This window comes from Prunus persica, chromosome G8, assembly GCF_000346465.2.
Source record: "Prunus persica cultivar Lovell chromosome G8, Prunus_persica_NCBIv2, whole genome shotgun sequence".
NCBI lineage: Eukaryota > Viridiplantae > Streptophyta > Magnoliopsida > Rosales > Rosaceae > Prunus > Prunus persica.
The window spans coordinates 15,657,588-15,675,403 of record NC_034016.1 but is presented as its reverse complement, the minus strand read 5'-3'; the positions used below and the strand labels follow the sequence as shown (position 1 = coordinate 15,675,403).

General features: G+C 36.1%; 2 protein-coding genes across 8 annotated transcripts; both read left to right on the top strand.

Annotated features, from left to right (window-relative positions):
* Positions 15-11,764, top strand: LOC18768274 (DNA repair protein REV1). Of its 7 annotated transcripts, none has more exons than XM_020570659.1 (25): positions 15-412; positions 559-703; positions 907-1,022; positions 1,143-1,219; positions 1,606-2,093; positions 2,659-2,796; positions 3,102-3,234; positions 3,339-3,427; positions 3,559-3,609; positions 3,690-3,893; positions 4,756-4,875; positions 5,432-5,524; positions 5,743-5,802; positions 5,891-5,977; positions 6,141-6,224; positions 6,371-6,443; positions 7,168-7,236; positions 7,433-7,534; positions 7,657-7,938; positions 8,029-8,102; positions 8,646-9,232; positions 9,812-9,872; positions 10,461-10,655; positions 10,760-10,849; positions 10,930-11,764. In XM_020570659.1, exons 1-23 carry the CDS (start codon positions 204-206, stop codon positions 10,500-10,502), a joined length of 3,384 nt encoding a protein of 1,127 aa, XP_020426248.1. In that variant the 5' UTR covers positions 15-203; the 3' UTR covers positions 10,503-10,655; positions 10,760-10,849; positions 10,930-11,764. The 7 variants fall into 7 exon arrangements, with proteins under 7 accessions (XP_020426248.1, XP_020426244.1, XP_020426247.1 ...); XM_020570655.1 differs by having other exon boundaries at positions 7,633-7,938; XM_020570658.1 differs by having other exon boundaries at positions 898-1,022.
* LOC18767852 lies at positions 15,526-17,036 on the top strand. The gene is made up of 2 exons (XM_007200193.2): positions 15,526-16,040; positions 16,337-17,036. Exons 1-2 carry the CDS (start codon positions 15,717-15,719, stop codon positions 16,706-16,708), a joined length of 696 nt encoding a protein of 231 aa, XP_007200255.1. The 5' UTR covers positions 15,526-15,716; the 3' UTR covers positions 16,709-17,036.

Genomic DNA, 17,816 nt, shown 5'->3' with positions numbered 1-17,816 from the left:
CTACCAAATGAAAAATAAAACCGAAAAAAACACCAAACCCGACCTGACCGTTATAAACCCCGTCACCGGCGAATGGCGCCGATACCAGCAAGGCCTGTCAATCCTTCCCACATATAAATCGGGTTTTCAATTTGCCGCTTCATTTGAAAAAACTTTTACACAGAAACGTCTAACAGCTTCCTGAACACTCTTTCTCCATAGAAATGAGTTTGAATTCGTCTCGCTCTGCGGGATCGTCTGGCCAACGATCGAAACGAAGCTTCAATTCCAACTCTTCGAATCACTCCGCTAACAGTAACTCTAAGAAGAAGAAGACGACCAACCAGAAAACCCTAGGCGCATCTTGGGGCGCCAATTCTCACTCTTCCTCTCGCTCCTCCTTCAAGAAATCCCCATTCTCCGATTTCGGCAGGTACTTCTTTCACAAATTCTTAATTAGTGTTTGATCAATACTATGGAAATTGGGAATTGGATGAGAAGAACAATAAGGCCTAGTTTGTGTCTTTTTTTTTTCTTTTCAAAATTTGAATGTGTCTGTTTTTGTCAAATTGAGTGCAGTTACATGGTAGAGAAGAACAGAAAACTCCATAATCAGTTTGATAGTGAAGCTTCGAGTTCTTCGCATAATGGTTTAAATACCGGGAAGAATATTTTTCGCGGGGTGTCTATATTTGTGGATGGTTACACGGTGCCTTCCAGTCAGGTTTGTTTGATTTCTGATGTTCACCTCTATTTGGCTGTTGAATCAATTGCCCGTAACATTAAGGTTGGCTAAAACTTAGCAGTGGAGAATGAATAATTTGAGGTTCCTTTTCTATTGATTTTCCTCAATGATTCTTAGCACCAAAGGGAGAGGAGTTGTTTCATGTGGGTTTTCTTGGTGTTGTTGATGATAAGCTGTTTCAGGAACTGCGAGGCTACATGCTGAACTATGGTGGAAGATATGAGAATTACTTTTCGAGACATCGTGTTACGCATATCATTTGCAGTAATCTTCCTGACAGTAAAGTAAAAAATTTGAGGTGCCTACTTTTTCCTTACTTTCAGATCAATAAAATCATGAAAATCAATTTCCATTTTTGTTTTTCTCCATACCTTTACTCTCCAATAAGTTTGATTTATAGTTCGTGATCCTAATACAGGTCTTTCAGTGGAGGGCTCCCAGTGGTGAAACCCTCCTGGGTTTTAGATTCAATTTCTGCTAACAAACTCTTGAGTTGTAAGTTCGTGGGATTTGTTCTCTTCTTTCTCTCTCTTGTTCTGTCTTCTTATTCTTAAAGTTTTTATTTGGTCTTCTTTTAACAATGAGATTTAGGAGTCAGCTAAGCGTTACTACAAAATACCAACTAATTGGGGTTGTATCTTGATGCACGGCACAGTTATATTATTATTAAATGTATCAGAAAGTAAAGTGTGAGATTGGATTAGGGGTATTTGCTTGAGGGAATACTTTGTGAAGGAGCTCCTATCATGCTTGTTCAACCCCATTATTATTGGTCGTACTTTGATAATTTTTACTCATGGTCTTGTTTTTCGGTTTTTGAAGGATGGCATGAAGAATCACATGTATCTTATTTGTAAGGGATTTTAATTTTCTCACTGCAGGGGTTCCTTACCAACTTGACCAGCTTGCTTGTAACCAACCGAGGCTGTCAGCCTTCTTTGCTCCGAAAATAATCCCAGACTCTGGCGATGCTTTGAGAGATGCTGCTAATCAAGTAAAATATGAAAATGAGGATACATCTTTGGTGGAAGCCAGATTGGAAGATGCTGACGAATCTGAAGTGTGCAGGTCCACTGAACACAGATGGCAAATTAGTGGAGAATCTGATAACGTGATGTTTGAGAAAAACAATGAAGAATCTGGTCAGGAGCTACATATTAGTAGTGTAAAAGATTGTGAAATGAGAATAGTAGAAATGACTACTTCGGCTGCGGAAGATGATGGCAGTGTAAAAGATGAGCTTCAATATAGTACCCACCAAACATCTGTGTCAGCTAGCAGCTGCCGCTTGCCAACCTCTTCAAATGCTGGGTCTAATCAAAGTCATGCAACTCTTGGGGATCCCAATTTTGTGGAAAATTATTTCAAGGTACTGAACTAAAAAATAATTGTGTGCTCTCCTTTGCTAGTGCCAGATTTTTTCATCTTAATTGCTGCTGAACGAAATTCTCAATTTGACTTGATTAGTTTTTCTAAAGCAATGCCTTCCATTTTTTTTTCTTCTTACATTGTTGTTGCTGAGAAGGGTAAATACTTTTCTACTGATACTTCAGTTATATCTAGTAGTCCATGACTTATTGGCATACTCCTTGAATTGCTTTTCTAGACATTTAGATTTTATCTGATCTTATACCATTTTCAAAACCAATCACCCTCAAGGAGTTACCAATTGAAACTTTAAAGCTATCCTTTTGAAGGGAATCAAGGAAGTTGCGTATGATGGGTGTTTCAGGCTTTGTGATTGAGATGATACTAACGTATTTGCTCATACCGTTTGAGAACCTTCTGATGTTGAGTTATATCTGTCATATGGTTCTAGGGGATGTTGTCATATTTGTGAATGATTTGCATTTGGCTACTGTTTTGTTGTACTAATTATTAAGATACTTAGCTGCAGTCTTTCTTAATATCCTGTCGGAATTTGCTTTCCGCAGAGCTCAAGGCTGCACTTCATAGGAACATGGAGAAATCGGTATCGTAAGCGCTTTCCCAGATCTTCTAAAGGGTTTAAGAGAACAGAGCCTAATCTTAGTGCTTCTGCTAGTCCCACTGCCATTATACATATTGACATGGTACTCTTCAAATCCAAGGCTGTTAAACCTGAATTGTGATTGCTGTGTTCTTATACTAGTCTGGTAATTACAGGGGCTAGCTTAGTTTGATATGTCCTAGACACTGAACTATCAGGGGTCATGGTTCGTTTGAAATTACAGGGTCCCTGTGATTTCATTTAAGCACAAGGGCAGTTAATTATGGATTCATTAGAGTTTTAAAATTAATTGATTTTGGAATAATGTGCAATATGAATACCTTAGACTTGATGAAGTTTCTGAATAACTGAGAGTTTGAGTGAGATAATGCCAATATGCTCTTGTAGGACTGTTTTTTCGTGTCAGTGGTCATCAGGAAACGTTCTGAGTTGAAGGATAGGCCTGTAGCTGTATGCCATTCTGATAGTCCAAAGGGAACTGCTGAAATTTCATCTGCGAACTACCCTGCTCGAGATTATGGTTGGTTTTGGTGACAAGTCTTAGTAGCAGTGTTTTCTTTTTTCAATTTTATTTTGTCTTGGAAACTTATATTCTGTATATAAAAGTTTTATTTCTAACTTCAGGAGTGAAGGCTGGGATGTTTGTTAGAAATGCCAAGGCTCTTTGTCCACACCTTGTCATTATTCCATATGATTTTGAAGCTTATGAGGAGGTAGGTTTCTGGAGCATCTCATTATTATACTTTGTATATTTCTCTGACAGGGATAACAAAAATTTTGTCCTTTGTTTCCTGTATTTTGCCATGTTGAGGAAATTTTATGAGCTATATGATCTGCTGTGCAGGTAGCTGATCAGTTCTATGACATCTTGCATAAGCACTCTAATAAAGTACAAGTATGCTTCTGGAAATTTGTTATTTAAGTACTTCAAGTTTTTAGTTGCTTTCTTGTTAATATTGAAGTTGTTTAATTTAGGCAGTAAGCTGTGATGAAGCATTTTTAGATGTCACAGACGCAGAAGGGTTAGATCCTGAGGTGTTAGCTTCAACAGTAAGAAAAGAGATCTTTGAGGCAACAGGATGCACTGCAAGTGCTGGCATATCCAGAAATATGCTCATGGCCCGTCTTGCCACTAGAACGGCTAAACCAGATGGTCAATGCTACATTTCTCCTGAAAAGGTATGATCTTTTTTGTGTTATTTTGCATTGTCCTCTCTTGCTCAAATTTTGAACCAATGTAGACTTTTTTTCTTTGAATGTTATATGGATACTGTTGAAGAATATAAATTCCCAGATCGGAAATTTGACAAATAAAAATACAACATATAATTAATGGTGCTTATACATGCAGAAAAGGTGCTATTATCTTTTAGCCATAAATACTTCAAATGATAATTTGAATGTATAGTGTTTGGAATTCTGTTTTGTTTTAAACTCTCTTCGCATTTCAATACACTTCAATAAACTGGGAAAAGGTGATACAAGGCATGGATGTTTTGTATAAGTGAGGTTTCATTTTTCAGATCACCAGGGGATCCTTGGTTGACCTTTTTCACTAGAAGTTTATCTTGTTGGTATTTCCCTTTGGAAAATTTTTGTGTCTCTATTTGATTTGTTACCCATTCATGTCTTGGCATGCTTGTGCTGTTCTGTCTCATTTGATCATTATCTCCTGATTGATTTTGAGTACCTAGTGATTCTTGTAGTTTATTAGTGTTGTATCTCACTTCCACGATGTAGTTATTTTTTTATTGTTTAAATCTGTAGGACTGAAGTCTGTGGACTCCTTGTCAATTTAAATTCCTGTATTAAACACACTGACACATTAGTCACAAACATATGAATGTTGCTATTTTTGTGAAAAGTAAGGATGACTTAGATGTTATGCACCTCATAATTCTAAGTTTTAACATTGACTTTTTTACTTGCTCAATGGACTTCTATATTGAATTTCAGTGACCATCCGTTTGTAATATGGACAACCCCTGGAATGTTTTTTTGCAGTATGCCTTATACTTACATTGTAGTTTTAGTACATCAGGTGGATGATTATTTACATCAACTTCCAATAAAAGAACTTCCCGGAATAGGATACACTTTAGAGGAGAAGTTGAAGAAGCAAAATGTTCAGACATGTGGACAGCTGCGTATGATTTCAAAGGTCTTTTTTATCTGGACCTTGATTTTCTTTCTTCATGCGTTGGGATAATTAAGTTATAGTTCTACTTTGTTAGGAGTAATTTGCAATATATAATAATCAACTTTGCTAAGCGTGGGCAGATCATGATCTCCCAAATATCATTTGTTCCTAGAATGATCAGCTTATATTTATATATTTGTCAATCCCTAATTTGTAAGTTGACTGGATTTAGTTAAATTTCTGCTTAAAGTTTTGATTTGTAAGTAAATAAAATTCCATGGCAGTATTCAATTTCTGAAGGACAAAGCTACGAAAAAAAGAAGGGAGTGACAACATATAATGTTCTGTCATTTTAAGTGGACTAATAATGACTTCAGAATTAGTTGCTGAGTTATCTGTTAATGTGGTGTTAATCTGGTCTATTTCTTGAGATATCCTACTTGACAACACTTTCTGTTGGTTGAGGTTCATGGATCAGTCATAATTCAAATTTAACTTGTTGAAAAATAACTTGCAATTTCATTGTATTAACATTAGAGATGTTCATGTGGTCTTTGTGTCTTCTTTGATTATTCAGGACTCTCTTCAAAAGGACTTTGGAATGAAAACTGGGGAGATGTTGTGGAATCATAGTAGGGGCATAGATAATCGGCTAGTTGGGGTGATTCAGGTTTGGAAAAGAACATACATTGGAGATCAACTGCTTACTTTCTACATTTATGTTTCATATGACCCTGTTCTCTTTCCAACTCTCCTCTTTTGCATTGAATTCCCCACTCCAGTTCTGCGAGAGCAATTTTTGTTCTAAGAGCTCGTTAACTTCATTTTTCTTTTTGTGTGTGTGTTTACCACCGTTTTAGCATTGCTTACGTATGGTCTGTTGTGCAGGAAAGCAAGTCTATTGGTGCTGAAGTGAATTGGGGTGTGAGGTTCAAGGATTTGAAAGATGTCGGTAGTCTAATAAACTGTTAAAAAAATCCATAACATAACTTTTATATGTAGGCAGGTCAAGAGTTGACCTTTGAATTGTTTTCAGAGTCAGTACTTCCTCTCAAATCTTTGCAAGGAGGTTTCCTTGCGCTTGCAAGGATGTGGAGTGCTGGGGCGTACTTTTACCCTTAAGGTGTATTTCTTCTCTGAAGTTTTTTTAGTCAAATAAGGGTTGAGTGTGCATTGCTTATTATGCCTCTTTCTTCATCTCTTTAATTGATTGGTGCATGTCAGTGATCTTGGGTGTTGTGAACTAAGTCTGACATTGTTCTACTTTATTTGATATATTGTTACAGATTAAAAAAAGAAGAAAAGATGCAGGGGAGCCAGTGAAGTATATGGGCCACGGAGACTGTGAAAACTTGAGCCACTCTGTCACGGTAGCGATATATACACGATTTACCCTATATAAATATACACAAATGTGCAAGTAGCTGGCACAAATGCATGTACACATAAGTTTTGTTGCATAATGTATCATTGTACTGCATTTGGGGCCCAAGATCAAAGTTTTGTTTCATATTAGGTTCCAGTTGCTACTGATGATGTGGAAGTGCTTCAGAGAATAGCAAAGCAGCTCTTTGGGTCTTTCTCTATAGGTAAATTTTCTTTTGGCTTACTTCAGAAAATATTTATGTTTTCATATAAATGGAATAAATCCAAAAATACATGTTACCAGTCTTGTAATGATGTTGAACCACTTCCTAGGAAAGGAAAGTCGAGAATTTCATGTATTTTATATAGTGTTTGATGTAGTCATCATATTTGGTTGGTCTCTGGATATTTGTTTTCTACGATTATATATTATTTTGGCTGTCTTTTAAAGCATGACCTATTAGAGTTTTAATTAGATAGACCAGTTTTCTGAAACAACAAAGTATTTATGGCCATTAATTGGCAACGGCGGTGGTGGTGGACAAGGAATTATGCCATGACAAAGGCAGTGGAGATATATAAGCAGTCTGCGGTGATGGGTTTTAGGGGCAGATGATGATTTGCATGGCTATTATAACAGCTACAGAATTCAGACAAAAGAAAAAAAAAATCAGCGGTGGGGGAAGTCTCGTTTGGAAATATGGTGGTGATCTGAACAAGTAATGCAATTATGCTGATGGTTGAGTAGGTGGTGGGTTGTTACCGTAGGTTTTTATTTATTTATTTATTTATTTTAATTTTAATTTATTCTATAATCATATAGCATGTTCAAGTTCCTTTCTGTTGCTGTTGGAAATTTTTATCTCGAGTTTTGCTACTAGTAGGGGATGATATCTATGTAGAAGTAACTTATAACTTCATTTCAACCTTCTGATTACTTGCACATAGATGTTAAGGAGATTCGGGGCATTGGCTTGCAAGTTTCCAAGCTTGAGAATGCAGATACTTCAAAGCAAGGTGCAGGTCACATTACTCTGAAAAGTTCACTTAAGCTGTATTCAATATATTGCTGTTTGTTTGCAATTAAGTCATTTCAGACATAAATTTTATATGTTGCCGCTTCGGCTAGACAGGAAGTAATCTATATTATTTATTATTATCTTCTTGACCTCTCTCTGGGGTCAACTTCTTCACTAATATTTTTGGTTCGAAGGATTTGGAAAAAATTCTTTAAAATCATGGCTCATGCCTGCCTCAAGGAGTAGAGAAGAGCAATCTAATTTTCATTCTGTAGCTGGGGAGAGGGTGAATGTAGGTAATATATATATATATTTATTGTTACAGTTTATTCTTGACTTCTTTTGTATTGTTATTAGTATAAAAAACTACTTTTTTGAATTAAAATTTGTACAGCTTTCACAGTGGATCATCTTACAGATTGTGAGGATCGGAGAACCGATGGAACTTCAGGCCAGTTATGTGATGATTCACTTGGTGTTCAAACTCCAGTAGGCAATCATCAGTCTAGTGGTGAACCTACTCTGAACCAGGTTTCAGCACCACCGCCTTTATGTCATCTTGATTTGGGAGTTATTGAGTGCCTTCCTCCAGAAATATTTACAGAACTAAATGGAATCTATGGCGGGGTGTTAGTTGATTTTGTTGCTAAAAATAAACGAGAAAATACCAGTGCTACTGTGTCACATAAACAAGCAAATGGTAATATTTTTTTCCTTACCCGTCTATTCATAGCAGATCCTATTTATATTTCCTCTAGTCCTGATGGACATGTTGGTTTTATCTACTTAGGTGCAAGGAATGGGGGTGGGAGACCTCTCTTTAATGATGTGGTCCCTGGGAATGAAATAGCAGTAGAAAACGAGGTAAATTTTCCCACTTATGCTCTTTCTTCTGGAGTTATGTTTTGCCAATGCTTCGTGTATTCAGTCAGTACCTAAAATCAGAATTATGTGAAACAAAACCTTCTTCAATTTCTGGAATTTCAAATTAACTAGAAGTTAACTTTTTCTTTTACAGCCTCGCAGTTCCTTATGTGTACACTCTTTTGCTCAATTTCCATAGTAATAGCCTAAGGTGATACGGCTGTATTTGTGATGCAGCTTTAAGTTCAGATAAAATTCTCACCTTGTTTTGGAAAGTACTAAATCATTAAAAAAATTAATCTAAGAATCTCTGCATTTTTTTGTCATTTTCTTCTTCTGTTGCAATTGTTAAATAAAGATTCAGTTGGTCTATCTTGTTCTTAGGTGATCTATGCTCCTTGTTTCAGTGCCTACGCTCTTATTCCAGAAAAGGATTTTGCTATTGAAACTTTGCTGTTCTCATTGTCTGAAAATGAAAATACTATTATACATCTGTGTTTTGGATAGTTTTACATTACTGGTATGTCTCCTTGTGTGATACAGCAATCAGTTGTGGAAAAACAAGCAATTCCTTCTTTTGTGGGAGAGTCCTCTCATGTGGCAGTTTCCACATCAGGTCCTGGAAACACTGATATCATGCCTTCATCTTTAAGTCAAGTAGATACCTCAGTGTTGCAACAATTGCCTGAAGAACTGAGAGTTGACATACTTGAGCAGCTTCCTGCGCACAGGAGACATGACGTATCTTCAAGTGCTGCGTTGGGCCCTCTTGTAGAAAAGCCTATCGAATCATTAGATGTGAGTAATGGGGATCATTCTGGACCAAGTGATCCTGCTTTGAACCACACACTTTGGATTGGAAACCCTCCTGGGTGGGTTGATGAGTTCAAATCCAGCAAGTGCATGGTATTAAATGTTCTTGCTGAGATGTATTACAAATCAGGGTCAAGTGGAAATTTATCTGCAATTCTGCGAAATACTATCTTGGAATCTCATTATCCTCTGGATTCAAGTTCTGACAGTTGGATTGAAGCTGTATACAGCTTCTCTGACCTTCTCAGGCAATATATTAAGTCAAAGATTGACTCAGATATTGAAGAGATCTATGTTTGTTTTCGTCTTCTTAAAAGGTAAATATAGATGCCAGTTGAGATCATCGTTGCTCACCCCCCCACCCCACCCCTCACCTCTCTCTCTCTCTCTCTCTCTCTCTCTCTCTCTCTCTCTCTCTCTCTCTCTCTCTCTCACGTGTTCACGCACATTTTCATAATCCAAGCAAAAACTCTCACCTTACCTTTGGGAGGTGCTTTTGCCTTCCAAACCATAGAAGTGCATAAAAGAGAAAGGCGTGGGTTGTCAAGCAATTTCCTTGTAAAAGATTAACTCTGGATGACATGAATTCTTCTATTGCTTTGCTTATTTTACAAAGAGGCTAGAATAATGCTTCAATGGAGGAAAATATGTTTTCCTTCCCTCTCTCCTTTCTTTTCTTCTCCGCCTCATCCTTTGCATGCTCCATGCTTATTACTATTTTAGTGTTTGATGGATCCTTTTCTCTGAACTATGGTCATCTTTAAAAAGTGCTATTTACATTGGAATGATACCCCACAGGATGTATTTTATGTTTAGGCTGTGTATTTGCGACATCTTCACTCTTATATTTTTGCATTTATCACTATAAATTTATTGGAATTTATCTATTGTATCAGGTTTACAATGAATTCAAAATTTTTCTTACAAGTATACAACAATGTCTTTCCTTATCTTCAGGTGAGTAGTTATTATTATCAGAATCAAAATTCTCAAGACCTTTTTCCTATGACAGTTAGAGTATCTTAATTACAGCCTTTGTCTAAGTAAGAGCATCTGCATATAGGTAACCATTTTTTCTATGATAGATACTAAGCCTGCCTTCACAATAGGATCTTTTGGTTTGCTATAATTCTCTCTCTCTCTCTCTCTCTCTCTCTCTCTCTCTCTCTCTCTCACACACACACAAATAATCCATCAAACTGATAAGATTCTCTCTAAAGGTTTGTTAGTTAAAATTTTCATTTTGGTTGCAATGACATGCACCATCTTCTACATGCTTTTATCGGGCTGTATTTGAGGTATGAACAAACCATTAGTAAAAGAACCTTTTAACTCATTAAATGGAAAAACCATGAGGATAACAAAGCCAGACTCTGTGCTCTATCCCACTAAATTAGCGAACATTTCATTTCAAGGAATCTTGTATTATACGAATGAAATTACGACTACAGTTTAAGTATGATGAGGCACTATTTTCAAGTTTTGATCTTGCCCACCCGTGTTCTGCTCAGTCTTCCTCATGGTTTTCTTGATTTTATCTTTTAGGCATCTGTCACTGAGAGCTATGGCGGAAACTTGCACATTTAGCTAGAGTTGTGCTTCTTGTCATTTGCCTTCACTTAGTGTGCTGGCTTTTACATCTAAAGGGCCTAAGATACCATTTCTGAGCAAGGTGTACCTTGAGATCATAACTTCAATTTCCAGAAGTTGTGTGTTCACATTCGGGTTCCATCAATGTAGGTGAGATTTTGTTCATGTTGGCTTTAAGGCCTGAGTAATATGTATCTAAGGGTTTTCAAGTAATGATTCATGTTCTTGAGTTTATTATGCATTCATTCTTTCAGGTCTAAGCTGTCTGATCAATTTGATTCCTTGAGTATGCTGCATATGACCTTGCTAACTTACGTGTGATCACAACAGGATGTACTTATGGAGTAAACATTCTTCCCATTCTATATTAAATTTTGTGAACTCATTTATTTTCTTGCTAGGTTATAGCTTAACAAAAGTTCAGTTCTTGTCTCAGGTTTTCATCAGTGAAAAAATGAAAGAAAAGAAATGGCCATAAACTGAAGATGATATATTTGATTCTTTTGGATGCTAAGATAAGAGATGAATTCGACAAGGATAAGATTCTCAACTCCCATTAGAAAAGGGAGGTGATAAGCTTTCCTGGCTGTGCAGAGAGGTTTGTTAACTTTCTGCCATGGTTTTGTCCTTAGTCTGCATCCATGTGTGAAATAATGTTTATATATATGTGGATTTCGACTGAAAATTCGGTCAGTACCAAGAGCAACCTGAGAATCAATGTCAAATGAGGTTCAGGGGAGTGCCAGAGAGATTCCAGTTAGGGATTTGTAGCAAATTCATGAAAATCCTGACCGCACCTGGATCTAGTAGAACACAGTTGAGATGTGCGTTTCGGACTCTATATCTCCATGTTTGTTCAGGTCCGCCCAGAAGGTTTGTTTGAAAGTTGGAACTTAGGGGTAGCATTGCTTCAACATGAGCTTAAAATCCTATATGTCAGAGTTACTTCCTTCTAGAATCAAGACCTGTACATTACGGGTTGTCGAATACTATCTGAAAGTACATGCATCGAGAGGTCGTACCCATGTTTTACATTACACTCTCCCATTTATTGTAAAATTGTATTAAAAATGACTGAATAATACAAAGGAAAAACATGCCGTACAAAGTTGCAAGTATATACTCTCTCTCATGCATTTCAAGTTGAATATCTTATAAGTTTTGCTTTCACAAATTCACATTGTGAAGTGCAATAAGCCCATACTTTATACTCGTTTTCGAAATGAAGTTAAAATTATCTTTTGGTTGCCTTTGTTTTGTCAATATACTATTTCAATTTTTTGATATGTTTGACTTTTTTGGTTCATATGAACATGTTGAAAAAGCAATAAGTCAGCCCAACGGAAAGGAAAATGCAGACAGAGGGAAGTAAAAAGTTGGTCGAACTTTGAGATTTGCTCCTCTTTAGGCCAAAATGGTTGAATGGGTTTTGGTCCTAAGACCTCGTGTCATAGAATGTTTTGCATTACAAAAGATTATTAAAAGTTTCGGTCCTCAGTGACGCAGAGTTTGGTGCCACCCAAATGGAATCACCTTTCAACGTCGAAACATTTTCATACGTTGCCTGGTAAGCAATGTGTTCACTTTGCAGGAACAACATTATAATATTATAGGCGCAGGCTCTTCAAATTTTGAAGACCTTAAGGTCGGCAGATGATATTAGAGTTAGAAATAATTCAGATTTATGGTGAGAGTAAATATAAAAACGAGGAATGCGAGCTCCGTATTCCCTATACTTTTTTTCTTCTTATTTTTATTGTGCAATATTGTATGATGATAACGACCGTTCATTTTTTAGGTCATTATAAGAATTAATCGTGCAAAAATGTTGACCAAAATTGGAAATAGATAAGCCATTTCTTTTACAGTGTGATAGTTTAGTGTTTAACCAAAATACTAGGGTTGTCCATTTATTTGATAACAATTAGATGACTAAAATAATTTTCGATTTAGTTTATTTTTTGTAGATCTATAAAAGGATGGCCTAAAAGATAGATGATTCTGATTATAAAACCACGTTACAAGATGAAAACGAGAATAACTAAAACATTAGTATCATTTAGCTTAGTATCCAAAATTTAAGATTACAACTGAGCATGTAGTAAATGACATAATGAGTCCTTTCATTTTTTTTTTCTTTCAAATTGAAAATAAAAATGAAAAAATTGAGAGTTGAACTATGGATATATGTATATGCGCAGTAGCTGGGGATAAGAGATGGTTGAATTAGGAATTTGTGGCGTTGACAAAAAGATTAATTGGACTTTCATCAACTCAAGCTATTTAAAAATTATGTAATGTGGACTCTGGAAAAAATGTGAATTTGAGCAGTCAGTGAGAGAGTCTGAAACCACAATCAACACGTCAAAAGTTGGATGTTGTTTTGAGACCAATTCAATCTTTTACTTACTCCATTGTTTATGCTGGCACATGTTCCTGACTCGTAAGAATTCTCATGCTTGATTTTTTTTTCTTCTTACATTTATTTGTATATGGCGGTCTTCTTCTTCTTTAATTTTCAATATTGTACCAATTGCTGAATAGTAAGTGCATATAGTTGATTTTGCAGGGTCCAAAGCATTACCAAGTTAAGTGTTGCTTTGAACATTTTTCTCAGACTTTGTTGTCAAAAGACGAGACAAAATAGTAGATTATAAAAAAGTAGTGGCTTTTCAAATAATCCCAATTTGAAAAAGACAGCCTTTTTTTCTTTTTTTTTTGGGGTAATGCATGATGTTGTAATCATCTCACCTAAAAGTATTGGCAAATAGTTAAAAGGGATAATTACAGTGTCATGCATACCGTTTAACATCAGAAAATGGTGTTTCAAATTTATAGGGAGCTACATAAGTTGCCTGTGAATTTGAAACTGCATTTGACCACAGCCCAAAACGTGTTATAAATTTTGGACTTTGAGTTACTTTAATAAAATGAAGACTGAGTGTCACTAAACCAAATAATTATTGACGTTCCAATTTAAATTAAACAAAAAAGCTATCTAATCCGTAACATAGCATATAAAAGAATGCCATACATGTTCAAATGAATGTCTTAAAAAGAAAGGCCAGGATATAGAAAAATATCTAAAAAATTAAACAAGTTGGGCATTAATTGGTGAGTATGCGAGGAAAGACGATTCTTTCCATATCTATTGTGATCGAGTCAGAAAAGGGCAACCAAAATATTAGAATTAATATGCATATCCTTATTTATAATACAAGGAATTCCACCAACCTTAACTGTAATGTTGGCCCGACGATTGACTAATTCTTATTTCAACATTTCAAATTTGGAACAACTTCAATATAGTCAAGGCCTGAGGTTTACATTTTCAAACTCCAGACTCATAAGACTCAAAAAACACAACCCTTGCCCACAATACCAAGTCAATGAACGAAAATCAAAGCTTCTTCCCTAAGCTCCCACGTACGTACCCTCTCTCTCTCTCTCTCTCTCTCTAATCTCTATATATAAGAAATTAAGTAAGCTATCTCCTATTCATCCCAACATTCTTTAAGCCTCCTGCCTGATCAAAGCGAAACTTTGCAGGAACTGTATTGAAAATGACATCTCATTCTTCTACTCTTGTTTTGGCTTTCAATGCCATTTCCATGATCATCTTCTTCCTCTTGCTCTCTTACTCTCTACAAGTTGAGGCTTCAAGACCTCTTGGAGGCTCCACTTTTGAGTCCATCAAGAATTCAATTATAGCACAAGCTTACTCTGGGCCAAGCCGCAGGGGAAGTGGCCACTGATCGACATGGAGGCTATTACTTCTGCTTAATACACACAAAAATGGGAGATTTTCTTGAAGGAGCCAAGCTTAAAGGCTGAGGAAAACTTTGCATAAGAGGTGGCATTAGACGTAGTCACAGCCTTGGTTCCTCATATCTCAAACACAAACACTACAGATTTTATTTTATTTTCAATTTCTGTTGTTTTTTGGCCAGTGGAAATGACTGGCCACAAAATAGAAATATACATTTTATGTTCATTCATATTTGTAAATTGGTTTAGTTCCGAGTCTTTTGATACACATCAATAGCGTTTTTTTTCCCCGGTCAAACACCATTGTAATATTAGTTAAACCTTTTTAATTATCTTTTTCTTGGTTTGGTGTATATGAATGGTTCACTTCATGCCAAGGTATAAAATTCAGACACTTAGCACATGTTTTTGATGAGATTTTTGACATGATCTCGTGCCATGTCGGATCTTGTTTGCGTTGCTAATACAAAATAAAGCAATATGAAATATTTACATGACACGAAATTGAGTATGAAATATTTGGGATGAAGTAGATAAATCACCATACATATAACTTATTACTGTTTTGAAGTCAAAATAACTCGATATCATGTTTGTGTATTTGTTCTTGTTGTAGTAAGTATCAGAGTTACCTTGAATTCTTTGGCCATCAGAGATAGGGTTGGGTGTGTTAAGAACCCATAAGTAGAACATGTCCGTAAAAATTGACTTATAAGGAAAGGGTGCCCTCTAATATACTATTTTTCCAATATGTGATCTTAAGTCCTAACAGGGTGAAGTGAACCACACTTCGACCTTATTTGGTAAGAAGTGCAGACCAGGGTATATAATATGTAGAGGGAAAGCAATATTAAGAGAGAGAGAGAGGGCGAAAACTAAAAATAAAGTTAGGGTTTTGTGGGGTTTAGGCCCATAATTAACCTGATTAGTAGGCCCATGTTGGGTCAGATGATTCACAAGTGGGCTATACACTTGGGTAAATTATTATGATCCAATCTAGATGAAAGATAATGATGGTTTCTAAATGACCTTTAATAGTAAGCTTCCTGACAAATACATATAACTGCTTAAAAGCAGTCCATACAAACATGCTTATTATGCATATTTTTGTACTTTAAGGTTAATGGTCTAGTCCAGAGCAGTGGACCAACTTCAACGGCCATAATAATTCGACGGCATGGACCATGCATGATGCCTGCAACTTGCTATTAGGAGGAGTCAGTAACCTTATTGCATACATGAATATCAAATACAGATAACGGAGTTGTGGTTAAGAACCGAAGAAAACAAAGAGATTAGAAAGAAAAATATATAGAAAAGTCAAGCAGTAATTTGAGATAGAGTTCTATATAAATCTGCACATAGAGGCTCTAGAGCCGTATGCAAAACCTAAACTAGCTCCAAACTCACTGATCAGTATTATTACAAACACACACTACGGGTATGGCTGCTGCTCGTTTTCTCTTTTCTTTCATGCTCGCCTCTCTCCTTGCCCTAGCATCCTTGCATGGGGCTCATGCTGTCCACTACGCCGTCGTTAACCGGGCTCCAAACACCCCCGGCGGTATGCGCTTCAAAAATAAGCTGGGTGTGAACTACACCCAGCAAAAAATGGGAAACGCCACAAATTTCATTTGGAACCTCTTCAATGAAACTACACCGGCAGATAGAAAGAACGTGAAAAACGTAAGCTTGTTTGTGGATAACATCCCTGGCACTGCGCATGTCATCAACAATGAGATTCATGTTGGGGCTAAATACATTGAGGTATAAACTTCTGGTGATATCTTTCATATATTTATGGTATTACTTTCGATTCAATTTTTCTTAGAGTTAATATTTACACTCTATAAAAATCATCGTGCACTCACTTTTAATGTCAATTTAGTTAATGAACAGTGAGATCACTGAACTATGAGAAGTTCATGATGACTTTTTTAGAGCGCACGTGAATAAAAACTCTACATGATAGCTTCATGTTTTGTTGATATTTAACCGATTTCAATATTTCCGTATTTTTTAACCTCATACTGTTGCTGTCATATTTGATACCTTGTATCCAGAGCATACCGGGTGACATAAAAACAGAGTTCAGTGGGGTACTTTACCATGAGATGACACATATATGGCAGAGTCATGCAAATCATCAAGCTCCAAATGGATTGATAGAAGGGATTGCAGACTTTGTGAGGTTGAAGGCAAATTATGTGCCCCATAGTTGGGCAAAACCGGGTGAAGGTCTAAGTTGGAAGCAAGGTTCTTCAGTGACTGCAAGGTTCCTGGACTATTGCAATGGTCTTCATCAACAACAAGGGTTTGTGGCTCAACTGAACAAGAAGATGAGAGATGGCTATAGTGACAGCTTCTTTCACGAGCTGCTTGGGAAGACAGTTGATCAACTGTGGACCGACTACAAAGCTAAATTTGCAAACTAATTAAGCATGTGCACTATAGTTATTAATGTTATGAAAGTCTAGCTCTAATACGAACAAATAAGATGTGGGTTTTGTATCCACAGTTGGACTAAAATAAATTAGTTAAAAACAAAGTCCAAATAATTAGTAGAATAATAGTCTACACATACAACTACGAGTAAGCCAAAGACTAGTTGTTTGCATATTTGTGAGACTAAATTATATTGTTGATGCATATATGTCAAATTCCTCGATAACTGTCCACCAGCAGATGTAGATGTAATATCATGAACCTGGAATTTGGACTAGAATATACTTCCGAAATATGGGAGGAAAAAAAATAGCTTTATGTGGTGTGGTAGGTTTTAAATCTTTTGTTCTTGGAGGTTTTTCTATTTGTTTGTTTGTTTTTTTCAGTACAAGCGATAGTTTAAATTACAGGAGAGACATGAGGGTTTCTCACACATATACTCAAGATGTCATGAGAGTTGAAACCTAAGACCTCTATAGTCTGCAAATCAAGACTATTTTCTATTGTACTAAACTCCGTTGGCTTATGTTTGTTTTATATATAAATACATTCCGCGGAAAAAATCAAATTATGACTAATCATAATAAAATAATTAAAATAGACCAAGTAATCAAAATTATTAATAACCAGCAGGGTCAAGTCGGCAGAAAGAGAAAAAAAACCCGAGTCCAAGTCAAGGTCAATGATAGCTGCCCAACGTATTAAAGCCTCTCCATAATTACCAAGAAAAATCAAAGAAAAATTAGCTTTTAGGAAATAAGAAAGACATATGGTTGGAATTTTTGGATTGATTGAGGAAATTTGAAATAAATATAGACTCTGTCAAGATTTGTGTTTACTTTAAGGCTTAATATAACAAAACGTCTTTAAAGTTTACGAAACTATCAGATTGCATCATTATTATTTTTTTGTGTCATTTCTAGTCCTTAAAGTTAGTATGTGTGCTCACAAATGGTCCATGCTGTCAAGTTCTGTCAAAAACTCTGTTAGTTTGTTGACGTGACATATATATATCAAAAAATGTCCCTGAGGTTTTTTGTGTCAGTCGTGATCCTCAAAGTTAATATATATGCTTAAAAATGGTCCCTGCGAAATTTT

What these genes read in the sequence shown, in the direction of transcription:
- LOC18768274 (XM_020570654.1), top strand. Translation starts at nt 204, where the DNA reads ATGAGTTTGAATTCGTCTCGCTCTGCGGGATCGTCTGGCCAACGATCG. An exon ending in CTACCCTGCTCGAGATTATG is followed by an intron (nt 3,235 to 3,338) that starts GTTGGTTTTGGT and finishes TTCTAACTTCAG; the next exon opens with GAGTGAAGGCTGGGATGTTT. An exon ending in CTTTGGGTCTTTCTCTATAG is followed by an intron (nt 6,444 to 7,167) that starts GTAAATTTTCTT and finishes ACTTGCACATAG; the next exon opens with ATGTTAAGGAGATTCGGGGC.
- LOC18767852 (XM_007200193.2), top strand. Translation starts at nt 15,717, where the DNA reads ATGGCTGCTGCTCGTTTTCTCTTTTCTTTCATGCTCGCCTCTCTCCTT. An exon ending in TTGGGGCTAAATACATTGAG is followed by an intron (nt 16,041 to 16,336) that starts GTATAAACTTCT and finishes CCTTGTATCCAG; the next exon opens with AGCATACCGGGTGACATAAA.